The sequence below is a fragment of the Tribolium madens genome, unplaced genomic scaffold (assembly GCF_015345945.1).
Source record: "Tribolium madens isolate multiple individuals breed KSU strain unplaced genomic scaffold, Tmad_KSU_1.1 Scaffold_91;HRSCAF=231;Tcas5.2_LG7, whole genome shotgun sequence".
NCBI classification, from domain to species: Eukaryota; Metazoa; Arthropoda; class Insecta; order Coleoptera; family Tenebrionidae; genus Tribolium; species Tribolium madens.
Window position 1 is genome coordinate 5,630,752 of NW_025401063.1, and position 19,146 is coordinate 5,649,897.

The 19,146-nt window shown below is 41.1% G+C and overlaps 1 protein-coding gene across 3 annotated transcripts in view; it reads left to right on the top strand.

Moving 5' to 3' along the window:
* LOC123010624 (homeobox protein homothorax) overlaps positions 1–19,146 on the top strand; it is an 84,028-nt gene that overhangs the window by 27,901 nt on the left and 36,981 nt on the right. For all 3 annotated transcript variants that reach the window (XM_044407661.1, XM_044407658.1, XM_044407660.1), the window contains 4 exons: positions 3,429–3,479; positions 5,232–5,282; positions 8,472–8,666; positions 14,696–14,819. In XM_044407661.1, coding sequence (XP_044263596.1) covers positions 3,429–3,479; positions 5,232–5,282; positions 8,472–8,666; positions 14,696–14,819 — 421 coding nt within the window. The remainder of the gene's footprint in view (positions 1–3,428; positions 3,480–5,231; positions 5,283–8,471; positions 8,667–14,695; positions 14,820–19,146) is intronic.

Below are 19,146 nucleotides of genomic sequence, written 5' to 3' on the forward strand. Positions count from 1 at the left end.
CGCTCTTTTAAATCAAACGAGAACCTTCACAAAAGATGGCTTTGTGACCAAAAATGCAAGGACACGTTTTTGCCCACAACCGTTCGGACAAAAGGTTCTAATTTCTACAAACTATCAAATTGTTTAAACCGGAACTAAAAAGATTTTTAAACCGTATACAAACTAGAATCGTAAAATTTTTGGCGTTTTGTGTTTGGTAGGTGGTAATTACTCAACTAAAAGCGTATCAGTTTTTAAACATATTTCTACTGTTATAAATGCTGTCGCTATTTATTAAAGTCATTAGATTCATTAAGACTTACGAAAAAATTCTGCAACTAAAGAACTATGTAGAGAATCATGTAATCTCCATTGGAAAAAAAATTACATATTGATTGAATTCGGATAAATGAATTTTGGAAAACAAAGATTTAAAAACAAATAAATGTTTACTTAAATCTTTGTTACGATAATAATCCCTGGTGTTATGTGACTCTGATTTTCAATACGTTTTGAACTTTACAAATCGCAGCACGTCGACAGATTATGATTGATGTAGGATTTATATTTTTAATCTGATTATTCCAATCTAACTGCTCATTGCATTTTCACTATCAAATCTAATAATGCATCACTCTTATAAGCGTTCAAATGTTGACATATGATAGTAAACTTGTACAAAATTTAACTCATATATTAGGCACCTATATAGTATTATTTCATTGTTACAAAAATATATGAATATAAACTAACACTTGACATACATCATTTTAGGTTTTTCTGGAAAATTGTCAAAGGTGTTATTAAAATTAAAGATTTAGATACATATCTGAGCACTTTGTCTTCAATTGTCCTCTTGCGATAAATTACTTATCTAAAAAGCCCATGAAATGTTATATATTTGTTTCAAAAATATTAAAAATAAAAACTTTCGGGGGAAAGTGTTTCTGTTTGTAACCCCCTAAGACTGGTTTTTTGAAATTTGTTTCACCACTGCTTGTTTGTCTGGCACTCGTACCTCTATAATTGTTGTATGGTGCCCCCCGGGACGAAGTTGGGAAGAGCATGAGGGTCTTCTGGTGGCCTGAGGGCACGGCTGCGAAGTGAGCAGCTACAACCTTCACACAATGGGTCGCTGCTACGCACCACTGGATTTCTAATGCAAAAATCACGAACTGTACCATACCATATGTCGCAATGCATATGACCCTCCATTCACTCTTTAAACAGATGAAAACGATGCTGTAAGGCCAACTAGAAACTGTCTCTTTAACGATGCTGTTTGTGTCGTTTAATTAAATTAATTGTTTCAGTGCGGGCTGTGGACCCGAACGGCGTCGTTATTCTAATTTAATCTCTGTTTTCGTAATTTCAGACTGATTTTCATCGGACTACGTGCAAAAATTTGTCCAGAAGGCCCTTTTCCGCAAACCAACTCCAATTTTGCTTTGTCGCTTGTGATGGGTCTGTTTTGGAAACCATTTAAAGTCTATAATGCAATTTTAAAAATTAGAACGCACAATTTTATTGGATTTTTTATTACTGTTAAGAAAGGGCTTTGCATTAGAGGTAATAGATTGGCGGGAAAATCGTTTTGTTCTTGATGTAGGATTGTGAGGTTGCTGACTTTTCGTGAGTTGCGATGTAATGGCAGCCGGGTCCGGGGTGGGTTCATCTGCCACAAGGGCCTAATTACGCACGCGAATGTTAACTGTGGCTGTGTAGCTAGCCGGCCGTCGGACGGTTAACATCCTCGTCTCGCCCTTCTAAAGGCATCTGCACCGCATGTGTAATCTAATCCTGTTCAGCTAGTAGAGCTAGTACTTATCGGACCCCTGAAAAACCACATGTCGACGTTCTGCCTCTAACACACAGCTTAATCCTCGCTCAGTTTCTGCTCGCTTCCACCAATGAGAGCCATTTATATTCATCGCCAAATCGGTTTCGAAAAGCAGACTTTTATATCAGATGACATTATTTATTTCATTTCCATTTGTCAGCTAGTGTTAATAAGAGGCTATTAATGACAGCAAAACATCTAATGTACATTTCACTGTATTTATCTCAGCGCTTTTATCATCTTTTCAGTTCGAGGGTTATCAGAACTGTCTTCTCTGCCTTCTCCCATCTCCCATGATGCAATTCGTTCTTATGGTACCGTTTCGGAGTATGGGCGTCGATATCTGTTCTTTTTCCTCGACTTTTATCGATTTGAGGTTTCTAGAAACTTGTAAGGCTCGTAATCGGAATATAAAAGACTTATTGACGACCTGTTTGTGTTTGCTCGTTTTACGGTACTCTCTGCTGCGTATCATCAAGGAAACGTTTGCCATTGAAATTTATATTCATTGCAATCCATTTAAATCGGCATTCGCTACAGCTCCGCTAATTGAAAATTGCATAAAAACGCAAAGGCATCCGTTATGTTTGCGTTACATGGCTTGAACGTTGCTGTTTATAAAAGCTCGTTATTTATTAATGGCTACTTTACATATTTAGCAACGCTTTTGCCTTCGACTCGCTAACAATCCACTAGAAAAAAGTCGTCGGCTGCTCATAATTAACAGGCTATAAAATTGATTCTCTACCAATACTTTCGCCAATAATTCAAAATGTTCGTCGGCAAAACTGGTTAAAACGCGGTAAAGTGAGGGAGCTTGATCGAAAACCATCGATAAAGGTGGATCTGATGGTAAGATGTAATTAGACGGAGGTTGCACCGCCCCTCGTCCACGTGCCCTAACCGCTTTTTATCCAGTTTTTATTATAATTATAGCTATTTTCTTGGTTGGTTCGGAGCCGATCGTTGTGTTGTTGGAAAAGGTGTTGCAGCTAGACCATGCAGGCGGCCATGACGACAACTTAATAACCAAAAAGGACCCATGTAATTTCAGTTGTCGTCCAGATTATACCCATTTGCACCCAGCTGACGTAACGCCCGCTAAACAATGCCCCAATCACAGCTTTTTCGCTAGTCGAAATGACAATCTCTATTACCAGTAACGCTGGAAAATTCGATAAAAATACACCACCATCATTTTCGATGTTAAAACAACTGCCGGTTACCTGTAATTTACGAAACATGGTCTACTGGAATTGTGGCTGTTTTACGTTTCACTTTTTTGCATTCGGTAACAATTTCATAAAAATTTTGTTTTAACCCAGGAATTATTGAATTTTAAACAAATAAACGACAAGCTTCCCGTTGTAGTGTCATTTCTATACGAAAAGATACATACATCCACACAACAAAACTTGTCCTATAGATACATAAACTTTATTTTTATATTACTAGCTGAACAACAAAGTTGTTCTCTTTTTGTTAGGTGACATAAACTTTTGGAAATTCGTCAAGTTCCAAGTATCCAAAAAGAGTAAAAAAGTAACGGCAGTAATAATGTGTTAGTTGGTTTTTTAGAAGTTGAAACTAATTGGATTTTCTTTTGCAGATCCGACAAGAAAAGCCCTATTACATAGCAGATCCCGAGGTAGATTCATTAGTAAGTATCCAATTGCTTTCGTGTGCTCAGTTGAGTTGTAACATGCATATCTAATCGAGGCTCCATTATTTGCTGATAAAAAAGTAGGCATGCAATGTACCCGATTTATGGTTTCGGTAATTCGAGCCAACTGTAAAATTAATTTACAACATATAACACAAGAGAATTTCGAGAGGCTTTAAAGTGGGCTTTAGTATGTGTGTGTTTTGTGTGTTGGTATGGTTGCATGCCCACCCCCGATATTCAAGTCGATGTTATTTATATTTACATCAGATATCGAGCAACATTTCCATCCGAGTTGGCTGTTTATGGTACAAGGACACGTGACGATCTGAACCAGTCGCTTTTTTACCTCTAGAACAGAGCGAGCTGCGTTGTTGGAACGGAAAGGTTGCCCAAAAAAGAAAAAAGGGATCAAGACGGGGCCATCCACAAAATATAAACGTTGCTTTGTTGAGACTTTGACGAATTCGTTTATTTAACTTAACGTCTCTTCTACTGACCAGCATGATGAGTATGGCCATGGTCCGTGATTATACACAGAACATCGTAGGTTATGACGGATTTTAATTGCCAGTAGGTCCTACATGGATTTTGGCATGGTCGGTGTCGACGGAGTGGGTTATTTTCGATTTTAATTATCTGTAGGTGAAGAAAAAGGGCTACCGGAGGACGGTTAGGTGATTTATGATGGTTCCCGCGAGAACAACTGCGCGCACTTTAAATTATTTTTAATGCAGGAAGGGTTGCACCAGCGCTTCGTAATTAAATTCAGTTAGTAACGATATTAGTCGATGTAATGCGGGGTTGAATTACAACGTCATAAGATTACCAGCCGCCCCTTGTTTACACCCGAATATGAGCGATTACCGTCTGTAGTTAACGGTGAGTTATGTTGGTGTAACGCGGGCAGCGGGCGGGAACTTTGAATTTATTGACTGTAAATCAACGTTATTGACGAATTAGCTCTCTCGCACGTATTTATTATAAAGGAAATAGCACCGCCGACAGCTTACCATTAAATTATCAAGAGCCGTGCGAAATATATGAGTTGAAAACGTCGAAATGGATCAATTACCATTTTTCCACGCATCCAGTCGTAGCTTGTTATTTAAATAAAATAGGCTTGCAATTAAGTTTGTGACAAGTGCGATGCTTGATTGAAGAAGAAAATGCCTCGTAGGCGATGAGAACGAATGCAATTTGCACCTCGATGTAGATTTCAACGCTATGGGAACGCAAGGTTTGTTTATGAAGAGTCCGACCACGTGATGTTTTTAACGAGTGTTTGGTGTTAATGTTCCGTTTAAGAGCGTATTGTTGTGCATCCAGTGGAGTGTGCGATAACGTTCCGTGGAGCCGAGTACCACACGCAACAAATCTAATTTTTAACAGGTCGAAACAGCCGTCAACTACAGGGTTACGGCAAACGTTTATTTGACCTATGGCCCGCCACGCCACCGCGCGGGTGGTCCGCGAAATCGCAACGCGGTACCCGATACTTTAACATCTGTGAAATTGTCATGAGAGCCACACCACTCTGCTCACAAAGATGCACGATTCCGGCCATTACAGCCAATTTTCTGTTTTGTGAACCGTCCGACCATTGTGATCACTCACCTACACCCACCAGATAAAAAACGCTAATTCGTACCGGAAGGCACTGATTTATACAATGAAACTCCGACGTTCTTCGTTGTTACAAGTAGCTGTAATCATCTGCTCGTTCATTCACGCCCTTTTTTGTTTCAGATGGTCCAGGCTATACAAGTACTTCGGTTTCATCTTTTAGAATTGGAAAAGGTAAGTTTTCTTGATCATTGACAAAAGATATCATTACCTCAATACGAGCATCTGACAATATAGCAATTTTTCAACCAAAATCATTAAAGCACTTTAGTCGAACTAGTTTTTAGCATTTATTATATAGTGCCTTACTGCGTGCATGTTTTTAAGATAGCTACATAAAGATTGAAGATAACTAACATGTATGAAATAGAAAAAAGTGTGTGTTCAATGAATTTTAATTTAATTATAACAATCCAGCTATGGACATTTTAATTAGTAGCTTTTCTCAAACATCCTCTATTATAGCAATTAGACAGATCAAAGAAACAGATACAAACAACTTTTAGGAACGTTAAGCGAAATACCTCAGACAAAATTATAACTAAAACATACAACCTACCTAATCAACTCACAGTGGCTTTAGTTCTCATGTAGTTTTAAAAGATATTAAAATTCTTATAAACTTTTATTAAGTTGCTCTTCTTAACAATGCATTTTAGTTCTGCTATTGAATTTCGTAGAGTTTTTATTAAGTTTAGAGATACAAGTTGATGCATAATGAAACGACAATAAAATTTCCTCTTATTGTAATCTAAAAAAATCAGTAAAACATAAAAACTTTGCAAAGCCGTAAAAGCAGTATGCATTCATATCTTTTTATCTTGGCAAAGTTTTTGCATTTTGTACCATTGCCGGAAACATTTATAAGCAAGTAATGCAAGTCGTCACGTGAAAAATTTTAATTGAATAATTTAATTAACACAATGTATACATTTTCATATCTCTTGTGGACAAAATTATTGCAACTTGCAATTTATGTTAATCGTTTGGAGTTGTAGAAAAACACTAAGAGCTACTACGTAGAAAGCTCATCCTTATCGTTTAACTACGCATATTACCATAAAAAACACTCACTGTAGGAAATAATAAAAATGGTGATGTCTGGTAAGAAATTTATTTGAGATAAAATAATAAAAAACTCCAGCAAAAGATTTATTTTAAATTGATATTTATGAACTCGCATGTGGTGTTTTCATAATATTTAATGATGGTATTTCATATTCTATTCAAAAGTCGTTATCAATACTCATAAAGTTAATATCATTGACTGAAGCTGATATTGTCTGACAGGTACTTTTTATTGATCAATGATCATTTTTAAATAATGGACTATATAAACTGTAAAATATTGTTTTCATTGAGAAGATACTAGGCTAAATATATTTAAATAATAAACAAATATATTCCTTTAATTATTTACACAAAAATATACGTACCTTACATTGATTGCATAGATACATCTAGAATACTTGTAGAATAACTTATCTTCATTTCATAAAGAAGTTTCCACGTATTTCAAATTAGGAAAACATAGAACAGATTATCATTCTTGTGGTAAAAGAAGTCTTGTAATACATGACTATTTAAAATTCATGCATTCATGTTTCAAAAATCGTATAATGTAAAACAATGAAATAAACCAGCATTGATAGAAGTTGAATTCCTTAACTGACCTTTCCAAAAAATTTCTCGTTGTATGATTATAATCTAAATTTATGGACTAAATTCTGTTAAAGAGAAGTATTACAGTATAATGAAATAAAGGTGAGTTTTTCTCATGATGGGATTAAAATTCTTTAAGAATATAGGTATATGCATAATAAGAAATAGTCTTTTAATTTAAAGCATAGCTGGGCAGCTGACTCTAATTCTACTTTCCTTATTTGGTTTCGTTGGTGTGGATTTTTAAATGGATTATTGCGAGAAATAATAGTTTATTAGTGGTAGAAATAATGAATGAGTCTGGAGTTGAGTTCTAGTTTGCGATTGGTGCGTTTGCGGGTAAATTTTTAAAATGTGGGTGTCTTCTCCGACAGCAATTTAACGATCGTAACGACGTCGTCGCTAATTAGACTCGTTGAGGCCGTCGCTAGATCGATAACACAGGCTGCGACATCGTCACAATGCACCGGTCGGGTTACACATCGGAGTCCGTCTCCTGGGGGCCCGTCTCAGATTCTCCGTATTAAAACACCGACATGTAAAAATATGGAAATTGCGCGCGGCAGAATGCGGTCCGATCAACCGGATGGCCATCGCGCATCGCTTTGCATTCGCAGCCGCATTTAAATTGCTAAAAGGGGACACTATCGAGCGGTCCATCTCTCTCGCAGCGTTGCGATATTATAATCTTGTTGCAAGGTAAATGCACATAACCGGTTACCCCAGACAGACGACGTCTTTGCCGGCCATCTTGAAACGCGGACGAATGCAAACGAGTGAAGCGAGGTGGGTCCCCGAGGCATCCCTCTGTATACAACCCATATCTAATCTATGTACAGCGGATTCTAATTTACGGCCTTATTCTATGTCATTAAGAGTATATGGGACGAACACGTTTTTAGGAACTTCGGACCCGACTTATCTCGGTGGACCGATAAGGAAATGTGCCTCTGGACACCTAACTTTACCGACCAACAAAATCATAACGTTCGCTCTATGCCCATTGGGCAACACGAAAAAACCTGCCCATTATATTAAACCCATTATCAAGTCTTGAGATTTCCATGGAGAATAGGTATAATACCACCAACGAGCACGTGTAGATGGCACTGAGCATTCAAATCACAACATTATGTTCGTTCCATTTGAGTTAAGTGCTGTCCGAATATGCAAAAGCAAACATAATCCCATTATTATTATTGTATTTGTGCATACATATACACACTGCACCCTAAACGAAACCGGTCGTTGTAGGGAGAAAAATATCGTCCATTGTGTTTCTGTTATACACTTTATTCTTTTTTTAAACATCATTGTGGTATCAAAAAAGTAAAATGTAACAACAACGACGAAATAAAATCTTTTCTGCCATCATTCATTTTAGTAGAATCCTTTTGGGATTTGCAATACCTGTAGTAAAAATACCTGGTTGCTGGAGTGTATAAGAGAAGGAAAGTTTTGTTTAGACCATTAATCTTGCGTTTATTAACAAACGCATTCTGAATTAGTGGTGTGTGTTCGCTCTTTCGGAACGGTTTTTGGAAAAGAAGCAAAGCACGCTCGAAGGCCACTCGTCTCGCTATGCAAATCAGTTTCATCTCGCTTTCATACGATGTGGTGCCCAGCCGTTATTCTTGACCGGCTTTTTTGCGATATGTAAATCCGCGTCGAGTCCGAAGCTGATTGTTCTTTGTGTTGCAGGTCCATGAGTTGTGTGATAATTTCTGCCATCGGTATATCAGTTGTCTGAAAGGCAAAATGCCCATCGACTTGGTGATAGACGAGAGGGACGGAGGAAAACCTCCCGAATTGACGGGATCGACGAATGGAGATGGTGGTGCTAGGAGTAATGCGGATTCGACATCACACACGGACGGTGCGAGTACGCCGGATGTCGTAAGTACCCATTTTTTTAATCAAAATCGGCGGCAATTCCGCGAAGAGGTCGAAGATGTTCGTCCATTTGATCGACGTCGGGCGGCGACGGCAGGGGACCGCCACTGAGTGTATTAGCTCATTTTCGTGATGCTGTTTGCGAAAGCAGGGGGAGCTCAAAGCAGGGAGTTTTGCTGGTAATTGGTGTCAATTTAGACTGACGCATCGTCGATGCGAACGAGGGATCGAGTTACAAGTCCCCCCCGCGTTGTGGTCTACAATCGGCTTCTTTTCGACTTGAATAAATCGCTACAGTGTTGTTCGATTCCTTTTGGACTACCTGTGACCGGAGCGAACCGCGGGGAGTATCAGACCGACAAAATAAAATCATCGTGAACAACACGGATGAGAAATGTGGCGTCTCGGTGTCGCTCCACCAGATGCTTATCGACTTTGGAAATTTCAGAGTTGTCGAATTTCGGTGCTGAGAACTCCCTGACAGCAACTATCCGAATTGCGTCTCCACTTCGACTATTCTCAGATTGTTCAGAGGCGGGGCGAGTGAAACAATATCTTTTTGTTTCTCCGTTATGGGATGAATCGCGTTTTGTTCCATCATGTAAGACAATTAAGATGTGAGATTTGATTTCAAGGAACCGATATGTCGAAGGACGGGTTAGATTGTTTTGTTTGAGGTGTGACGAAGCAAAAGAGTGTCGCGCCGCTGAGGGTGTAAAAATAGCGAATGTACGGTATGCGGCTGGTGAGTGAAAGCCAGGTTGTGGTTTGGAAGGCGCTCAAAATGAGAATACTTCATAGCACGGATGGCACCGTGCTGCCAATAACGTCTCATGAGCACGGTTGTCGTCTGAGCGGGGTATAATTAACGCGGTATTTATAGTGCAAGGGCAACGATCAAGCGTGTATCATCGGTCGAAGAGCACGGCAGTTTTGACGGCATCTGCAAATTCCCGCCACAAGCAGTATAGCGTCTCCCGTATCGCCGTTTCCTTTCCTTCCTGATACAATTTGCATCGTCTCGGAATCACTTAGACGGAGGAAGGCGTCCCCGTGCGATGCTCTACGCGCCGCTTTTATTGGGGCATTATCATTTTATTGACTTCAAATAGCTTGTAAAACGCAGAGCTGCGATTCGAGAGCGAGAGCGGGAAGCGATTCCCTCGAAACGGCCTAATTCAGGAGACACTGATGGCTTGTAATCGCCCAAAGAGTTTCCCTTTCGCAAACAGGTGGATTTGTTCAATTTATTATGCGGCCGAAACCTGATACAGCTGCTGTTCCTGTCAAATACATACATCTAGGAGGAATTTTTCTCGGTCGATCAATGCTGCTGGGGGTGTTTTCGCGGCAAATGGCCACGACCCGACTGAGTTATGTGTTGCCGAGCCAGCAGAAGGAAGAGGCCGAGACGGCGTCGGGTCCATCTATCAATCCCGGTCCTTGGCAGGATTGTTTCCTGCTGCATCAAACTAATGGTCCCAGTGGCAAAAGTAAACTTCGCACGAGAAACAGTTTAATGGAATCCAGGGCCGCGGGGACCATTAAAATGAAATAGTGCGCGCGGACCGAACGGACGGCGTTCTTCTCTTCCCACCCGCCGGAATCAATCTCTCCTAAGCAGAACGGATGGTTATTGTTTGCTCCATCGAGTAACGGCCCATTAGCCCGACGACTTCGCCCTTAATGGACCGTGATGACGGACCACTGATATTGCGATCGATTATTATGCAGGTGTCGCCAAATACCTGTTCGGTTCAAGGGAGCCGTATATCAAGATAAGACCAAATCGAGATACGAAGCGCCGCGACGCTGTCGCGAGAAACCCGGCTCGCCGCCAATAAATCACTGCGACAAATTTAATTATCCTGCAGTCTGCGATAAGACCAGCCGGGTAGAGACATGTCCTACACAAAGAGGAAACAGTCGTAACCCGATACGTCCTATTGAAATCAAGGTATACTCACGAGATCAGCGAGCCGGCGGCTCGACGGCTGTGTTACACCCTTCGGGAAGGGAGTGCGTGCGTGTGCGTGCGTTCGTTCCTGTCAAGGAGAGATGTCTTCAGCAGGCGAGCTTTGGCCGGCCACCGCACGTTGTTTTTGTTTGAACGTCACTGCCAGATGTTCGCAATTTGGTGGTGGTTATTATTTGTTTGTACTCCCCCATTGCATCGCGCACTCATTCAACTTACTTCTGCACGCTCCTCCAAAAGCCAACGTTAAATAACCGATGTTGTGGCCTGACGACAATCCCTTTCATGACCAACAAAAAGGGTTTTTACCCTTCGCAAATCTTAATCAAAGTTAAAACATCGGTTTTTATTTGTATATTTACGAGTATTTAATTGTGCATCAAATTGGAACGCATAACGAGTGCCTCAACTAAATTGATTTTGCTGTCGACAAAGAATAATTTCTGGCAAGAACTAGCACCAGGAATTTTGCAATTTCGCTTGGAATCTTCTCAGCGGGGCGTCTTCTGCTGCTGACGTTCACTACAGGAGTTGACCTTTTTGCTCGGGGAAAGTATATGTCTTTGTGTGCTTTATATCCTGCTGGAGATGCACCGGAATCGTAGTTTACATGTGCGTCTATCGTTCAGCTGATTCAATTACCATATGGAGTTGATGTCATCAGTCATAGTTTGACAGGCAAGGTCGGCGTCCTCTGCTCTACAACCACCGATTCTTTCGCCATGTTGTCGTATCGAGGATACTATTGGTGCAATGCAACTGCAAACAATCGTAAATGTCCAGATGGCGTGTGTCGAATCGTTGCAATCGCGATTTTGCTTCTTCGAGTCGACTGCTGGCGCGGTTCTTATGCTCGACACGGCCGAGCGCTGTTTGTAAACAGAATAATCGAGTCATGTCCGGAATAACCAATGATTTTGCTTGCAAAAACGCATCGAGTCCGGTTAATGCGTTACAGATAAACGTATTTCGTTTGACTAAAGCAGGACAAATCTGATTTGGGAGGACAATCGGAAGTTGGTAACGTTGTTAGAGACAGTTGTGGACGGCGGTGATTTCATTAGTCGTCCCACATGGCGAGGCCGAGAACAGATCACGGTCACAATTAACACCCGCACCATTTTCGAACAGTCCCGGTTGTCGTTCATTACCATCCGGAAATTAAATAAATCTGTGCCGAGTCGGGACCCTGATGCAAGTCGGGTGTTTAACGGCGAAATCGGATCAAGACGCCAAATGCTGTTGACGCGATGGGGTTGCGATTGAATCTGCATGTAGCATCGCACATTAACCCGAAAGTGGCCAATTGGCATTTGCATGAGAGCGAGGGCTGGTGGATAAATACGTATAGCTGCCGGCATCCCCAAGGGAACTGCTAATTCGTAATTCGGCTGATGCGTAGATTAGATTTGTTGCTAGTCCCCCATACATGACTTATCCATTTTCTAGCATTTAGTTAAAAGTCAATTATATAAATCGAGAGGGACGCTTTCAAACGGAGCACCATCAAATTAACTAGAGAGCATCATTGTGGAAATTAGTCGCATATAAAATTTAGGTACTCTTTGCAGCCCTCACCCAAATTATATAATTGACAATGTGAGAATCTCGCACCACCTGTCCATCTTTACTTCATTTTAATTCTTATATTGAGTCTAATTGTGTTATCCGTTTTTGGTGCCGCACGTTTAATCGAAATTCTTGTGTAGTTGCGCCCGGAAGTAGTGTTTAATTGACAGGTCGACGTATTCGCGGCACCTGGCGACGACACGCGGCCCAAGATACCCTAGCAAGTGTCCATAAATCAATCAAGTGAAGCCCATCGACACTGACCCACATCCAGCTCCAGCTCGGGTCCGCGACGTGAATTAAGTATAATATGTTTTTAATTGACGACATAATAACAGGCCTGTTTACGTGTCAGCCAAATGCAAACATATTTATTAGGAGGGAGAGTGCGTCGTGTGGGAGTTGTTTTGTAATTATCGGCACTCATTAAACAACGCGGTAGCTCAAACTCCCGATGACCGAAGAAGCGAACTCAAAGCTCCAGACGTCTCTTCGACACACCGCACTTCATAAGAACCATAAAAATGTTACGATCGCACAATAACCGTAACTGTACACCAGACATACTCTGTAGCAGATTTCGCATTTATTTTACGAGTTAATTGTGTTGTCAAATTGACTAAAAACAAAACGCTGCTTTACGCCCATTATTACGCTTTTTACTTTAACGGTGGTCTTGACTTTCTTTTGTGTTCTGTGCCTTCCTAAGGATAACCGCCCTAAACGTTACTACCGAATAAAATTAGATTCCTCACGTCCGACGTCATTCTTACTCGGCCACATCAAAAATTATAAATCCCCAAACGGTAATTTTCCTTCTTTCACTAGCACGTATATGCCATCAAAAAATATAGCTACAGCAAGTCGCCAAAAGAAAGTGCAAATTTTGATACTTATAAAATTAATTAGGTTTTAATGATTGGCCTTTATTTTTAATACAAGATAAAAAAATGCTTTAGAATGAAAACTAAATATTTATTTGTTGAGTGGTTTTTACAAAAAAGTATAAGAAAATGTAATCTGCCTAGCACACTCAAAGACCGATATTTTTTGAAGAATTTTTTTTTCGTGCGATGAATTTTTGAAACCATCCACTCTTCATCTGCGTCATATCCCTGAGTGTTCATCTCGAGAATGACGAAACGGTTGCACGAGGGTGCGTCCCCACGACCTTGTCTGGCTCTGGAGCTTGCAGACGCAATGATCGACTTGGCTCCCAGCTTCCCATCTCGTCAAAGGTGTCGTGTTTCCATATTTTTTGCATGGTGTGGTCCCCTCAGTCGAAAGTGAAGTGTCATGTTTGGTCTACCCGGGGGACCGAACCGCCGCATCCCGACTCGTTCTGTACCCCGCATCTCTATATTATTTATCTGCTGGTTGCACGACAACCACGCATCAACTTATCGAATTTGATGGAGAAAGTGGCGGCATGCCGTCCCCAGCGGCGTCACATCTGCAACCGTCCGCTCACATCATCGTAAAATCGAAATAGTCTGCATTGTTGTAACCGCCTCATTAAATTAGGGAAGTTGTAAAAACTAGCACCAATTTCGCATGGTTCATTAATCGGACCAGTTGGGATATCAATTAGACGGTAGCGCACCTTTATGTGTGTTTTATTAAATAAGGGGGTGAAGAAAAAAGCACGGAACGCGACAACGAGTTATCGCTATGTAGTTCTAAGTACACACCCCTGCCAAGTGGACCGGAACCGACGTTTCCTTCTTCCGGTTATCGACATATGCACTAGAAATAACGTGGTGTATATGTGATCCTAACTAGCCGCCCGATTACGATGCAAATAGACGAACGACGACCACAAGAGCCAGTTTTAAGACGGTGTCATTACCAATTTACATTTAGTACGCCGCTATTGTTATTACACACTGTTGACGCTGTAGCCATAAATTGCCAAGATGTCAAACAAGTTTACGTTTCTATAAACCTAGCTTTAAACGGCCACGATTGGGGCTGAAGGCATGTAAAGTCAACCATCGATACATACCTACTATTTACATACCGATACTTATCACCACTTGGTGCATACAAACTCAGGACATTACACCAAGACTAGCAAATAGATTCGATAAATGTTCGATAGTTTTCTTTTCAGCATATAAAATTGCCTCAAACCTGAATTCTTAAAAATTTTCGTATCACGCATTTTATCGTATTTCGAATCAAATGTAGTAGCTTGGGCTAACTCTGTTCTACAATTACCTATATTTTTTTAGAATTATGATTCTGCTAGAATCAATAGAATCTTATCATTAAATTTTAATAGTTTTCGTAAGAGTTAACTTTTTGTGGAAATAAAATTTATTTATCTGGCTTGAGTGAGTTTTCGCGTTGGGGTTTGTCTTAATTATGCATTCTTTTGACACTGGCACCCTAATCGTTATTGCTCTTGTTGAGTAGATTGTAGATCTTTTCGCAGTCAAGTGATAAGATATCATCATTTATGCCCAAGTATTGTTTCTGATTACAGAGGCCGCCGTCGTCGTCGTTATCGTACGGAGGCCCGGTGAATGACGACGTGAGGTCACCGGGAACACCTGGACCTCTATCTCAAGCACCCGCATCCCAGCAAAGTCTCGACGCCTCGGATCCAGGTAAATTTCTCATTTAGTCATAGTCAATAATTTTCTGTAATTTTAAATCGATACTGCTGGCCATAGGGGCTAATGAAACATTCACTTAATAATAAAACTACTTACATAATTGAAAGCCGGACGCTAATGAAGAGTTTGCGCTTCTTCTCGTCGGTATTAGTGGCGATAACGCCGCGCTAATGACTAAATCAATAATTGTTCATTTGCCTTTACACGAAATTACAACTGGCCATTAATAGGCAGGCAGTGCGTCGTTAAATGGACATTACCGGTGGCCAGATCCACCGAAACGATAAAAAACCAGGCCTGAAAACATGTGCGATCATCAGCTGTACCAACCCTTCCATTAAACTTGCATATTACCAACGCAAAAGAGCTAAAACGATCAACCTGCCGGTCTTTAACGCTATCAGGGCCGGCTGTAATTGTTTAAGATGTCAGGTAATTGCACGTTCATAGGCAAAGCATAAATTCTGACCCTAATAATCCGCACACGAACGAATTTTAAATTAATTCGTTATGCAAAATTCGCAATTTTCTCTCGCGGCTTAAAGTCTTTGGACGATTTCGAAATTGCGGCGACTAACGCGTGTGCATGAAGACAGTAAATCAAAAGTACAAAAAACGGGGCATTTAACGAAAGTGTGCCGTTTAAACACATGATGCATGCATACATACATAACTTTTTCGCTAACTAACCGGCAGTAAACGTTGAACGGGTGAAGTGAACGCGCAATAAAACGACGACGTCGTCGTCGGCGTGCTCACGTGGCCAGCTCGTAAACTTTCATTAGTCGGCACTGAATTAAACTAATGTCACCACAACGTGTAATTGTGTTAAACACGGCACCTCTGCTATGCAGTAATGCAACGCCAATACCCCAAACGTATATCAGACGCACAAATCTGTATTTATTGGGGCGTCCCGTCGACGTGTCACCATAACTAATGTTGCGTCCGAATCGGAATGTAATCATTAAAAATGTTTTTGGGGGATGGATGGAGGATGATATTTCTATTTATGGAGGCCGCGTCGGGGTTTATCTCTCCAGGCCCGACCCTCCCCGTCTCCTTAATGGAAGTTGTTTAAATAGAACAGCGCATCTTTCTTCGCTCTGACTCCGCTAATAGCTTACGGAATGGAATGGAAAACAACTTTCATCATGGCACGAAAACATCCCTTGTACGGCTCGCCCAATCATCGTCTTCACTCAATTTAGAGTACTAGGATTTATTTTAAAAGTGTTGTCGGCGCACTTGTCACCGACCATTCAATTAGCATAATCCGTCAAATCAATGACAAACGACCTACCACCATTAGAACGTTTCTTGGATTTTATCCGAATTTTCGATAGAAAAACGGTGTACGAGATAACCCTTTTGCTCTCCTTATCCAGAATCCATCCTTATCGTTCGATTTTTCGTTGCTATTTCATCAACTTCAACCATAAATAATCATAAATTCCGAGATGTCTGACGGGTTCTCCTCTTAAAGTTTGATCCATTTTTCAGCATTCGGGAGGTCTCCAAAGTACTACAAGGCCACATGGGTCTATTAAGTGCAGCAACACGCAACATCCACAACAGATGTGTGTCGCGAAGCAAGCGCGTTTCCCATCAAATTGAAAGAAAAGTGTGAATCTTTTATGAGTCGTTGTGGTAAGGGTGCTGGTGGTTAAAGCAACCACTTGCGGTCGACATAAATCAAACATTACACAGAAACCTTTGACTATTAAGGCCTGTTTATTTGTCTTTTTGTGGAATATTTATATTAGATGGAGCGGTCTATTCACTTACATACACTCTTGTCGGGGGTCTTATCACCAAACACCCTTTGGATAAAAATAAACGCACGCAATGCCGCATACACATATTCTATCAGACGGGGGAGCTAGACGGATTGAATTACTTATCATTTTACAAACGATATTACTCACGAAACCCTCCCAAACGCCCCCACTTTACAAGCGCTAGCCTGGATAACTCTTACCCGATTCTACCCCTAAATAAATTACAAACTACCCAAAAATTTTGTTCGCTTTTGCTGCTTCTCTGAAAACACGAGATTTAAAGTATTTGTGTTTTTCGTACAAGAAAGTTTCAGAACGTCTAACTCCTTAGAAAGCAGCTAACAAGACACAATGAATTTATAAGTTTCATGTTCCGACAAAACCCCTTTGGCTATGTTGTATATGGACCAAATTCCGTGATGGCCTTGGCAATGTTTTATCATTAAAAGACTAGCTCTGTTCAGCTATGTCTCGTCTTGTATTCTCTGAGAGCATCATAAATTTTAGCTGGAAAGAAAGAAAATTTGCGAATATTGGAAAAGTAAATGGAGAGGAGGGCGCAACTTAATTTCTTGTTTCTGGATTTGGAACGAAGGTTTGTGGGGTCGCGGCCGAAACTTTTTCAAGTAATTATGCAAAGTGAATGGGAGCGAGCGGGCCTCATAATTATCTATTTGGAGGTATTGCGAGTTAAGAAGAGGGCTTTCTTGAGAGTGTTAAACAGTGGGTGAGGTAATACCATAACGCTATAATGGTTTCGACGCTTCTCCTCTTCCAAATTCAGCATGCACGCTTCGGCGCTCCTCCACAAGACTTCCATTCGGCTTTCGTTCTTTCCGCCTCGTCAACTTTTGTCTCGATATTTCCGCAAGTTCCGTTCCCAAATAATCCCTCCCGACACACAAAAGCGAACCGGAGATCCTATTCGAATTAAACAAACGACATGCCGTGCAACCGCGAAACATGCCTCCGCTATTATTTACGACTGCGCTTTTACAAATTTTAAATTGCCAGCACCACCGACCGTTGCGGAATAGTTTCGAGCAATTTGTGTGGCGGCGTACTCGACAAACCGCACTGCATTCATTCGAATTATTTTCGCAACGATCGCATGTTCTAGCACAATTAATTATAATCAGCACAAATCGCACGATTGACCATTTGCGCACCGCAAAAAATCGCCCAATCGACAATACCGCCAGCGTAGACATACTTTTTGCCACTGACAATGACCACACGGGCAATTTCAACGCCGTCCTTAATTCTTGCCATTTCAATCCGACATTCTCTAAATTGCATGCACCAAATCAAATTTCCTTTGCTTTTTACGAGCTTTCACATTGTCCTATCATTTATGAATCTAAATCCCTCTTTACAATGCTTATTCAAACGGGTTAGGAGCGATTGCATTTAATGTTGCGTGGTCACCTCCAAAGATGCATCGCTTGGGGGAACCTGGAGTTTCGATAAAAGCCGAGTTATCTCCTCCGCCGTTGCAAATTTAAAATGTTCATTAGCGATAGCGTGCCCGGTCCCCATGATGAATCGTTCTCCGGTTCCGCCGAAACAAAAGAATATATCTCTTGGCTGCCCAATATCTTAATTAAAGTCGCCGATTTATTCCCCTCGACGAGGCAGGCAGGGCACACAAGTCCTGCTTTGTCTAACGGCGACGAAATGAAATGTAACACGGAGTGTGCTTTCTTCTCCTCCTTCTCCAAGATATAGAGAAGAAAATAAAAGAGCGTGTTCGTTAAATTACACAATTTAAAAGTTCGTTTCGTGAAATGAATAAGTAAGTGCGGCGGAACCGAAGTCATTTCCATCGGGGATGGCGACGTCGTCGGTGTCATTTGTTTTTATCAGTCGTCCCATTGGGACACGTCGCGGTGCTACAGATGGTGCGATAACGAATACGCGAAAGATGTTTCACTTCGGACGGTCCTGTAATGATCCAAACATAGACCACTTTCCAAGAGTTTCAACACCGCAGTGGTCATCACTTCTGGTTTAACTAAAAGAGAAAACGAGGAAAGTTGAAACAATAAGATTTTTAGCACAAATTGAAGACATTTGCTCAAATCATTTATGGTCGGAATCGATGTGACTTGAGTGATGACATTTAGTAAGAGAATTGTGGATGAATAAGAAGGGTAATGTCTGTGTTTAATTAAGTCATTCCTATCTGTGATAGTCGATTGCACGTAGAGTCAATGAGGAAGTGATTTTTAGCCTGCAGAGCATTAATGAGCTGTTCGAAAGGGCTAATGTTGTTGGTGGAACCGTTCGACACCGTGTCGAGATAATTCGATCGGCTTCCCCGATGGGTCCCTAAACGAGATGCTTCCGCCGTCGAGCACACTCGTTGTTGAGTGTCCTTACGTCGTCATTCGATCGGCCATGCGACACGCACATATCATCTCCGAAAAGCGAGTCAAGACGGTGACGACACCGTATCTGCGATGTGCATCTCGATATCGCCCCCGTTGATATATGGCCCTCCCCGCGTTAATACCGACCATCATCGCGGGGGCTCG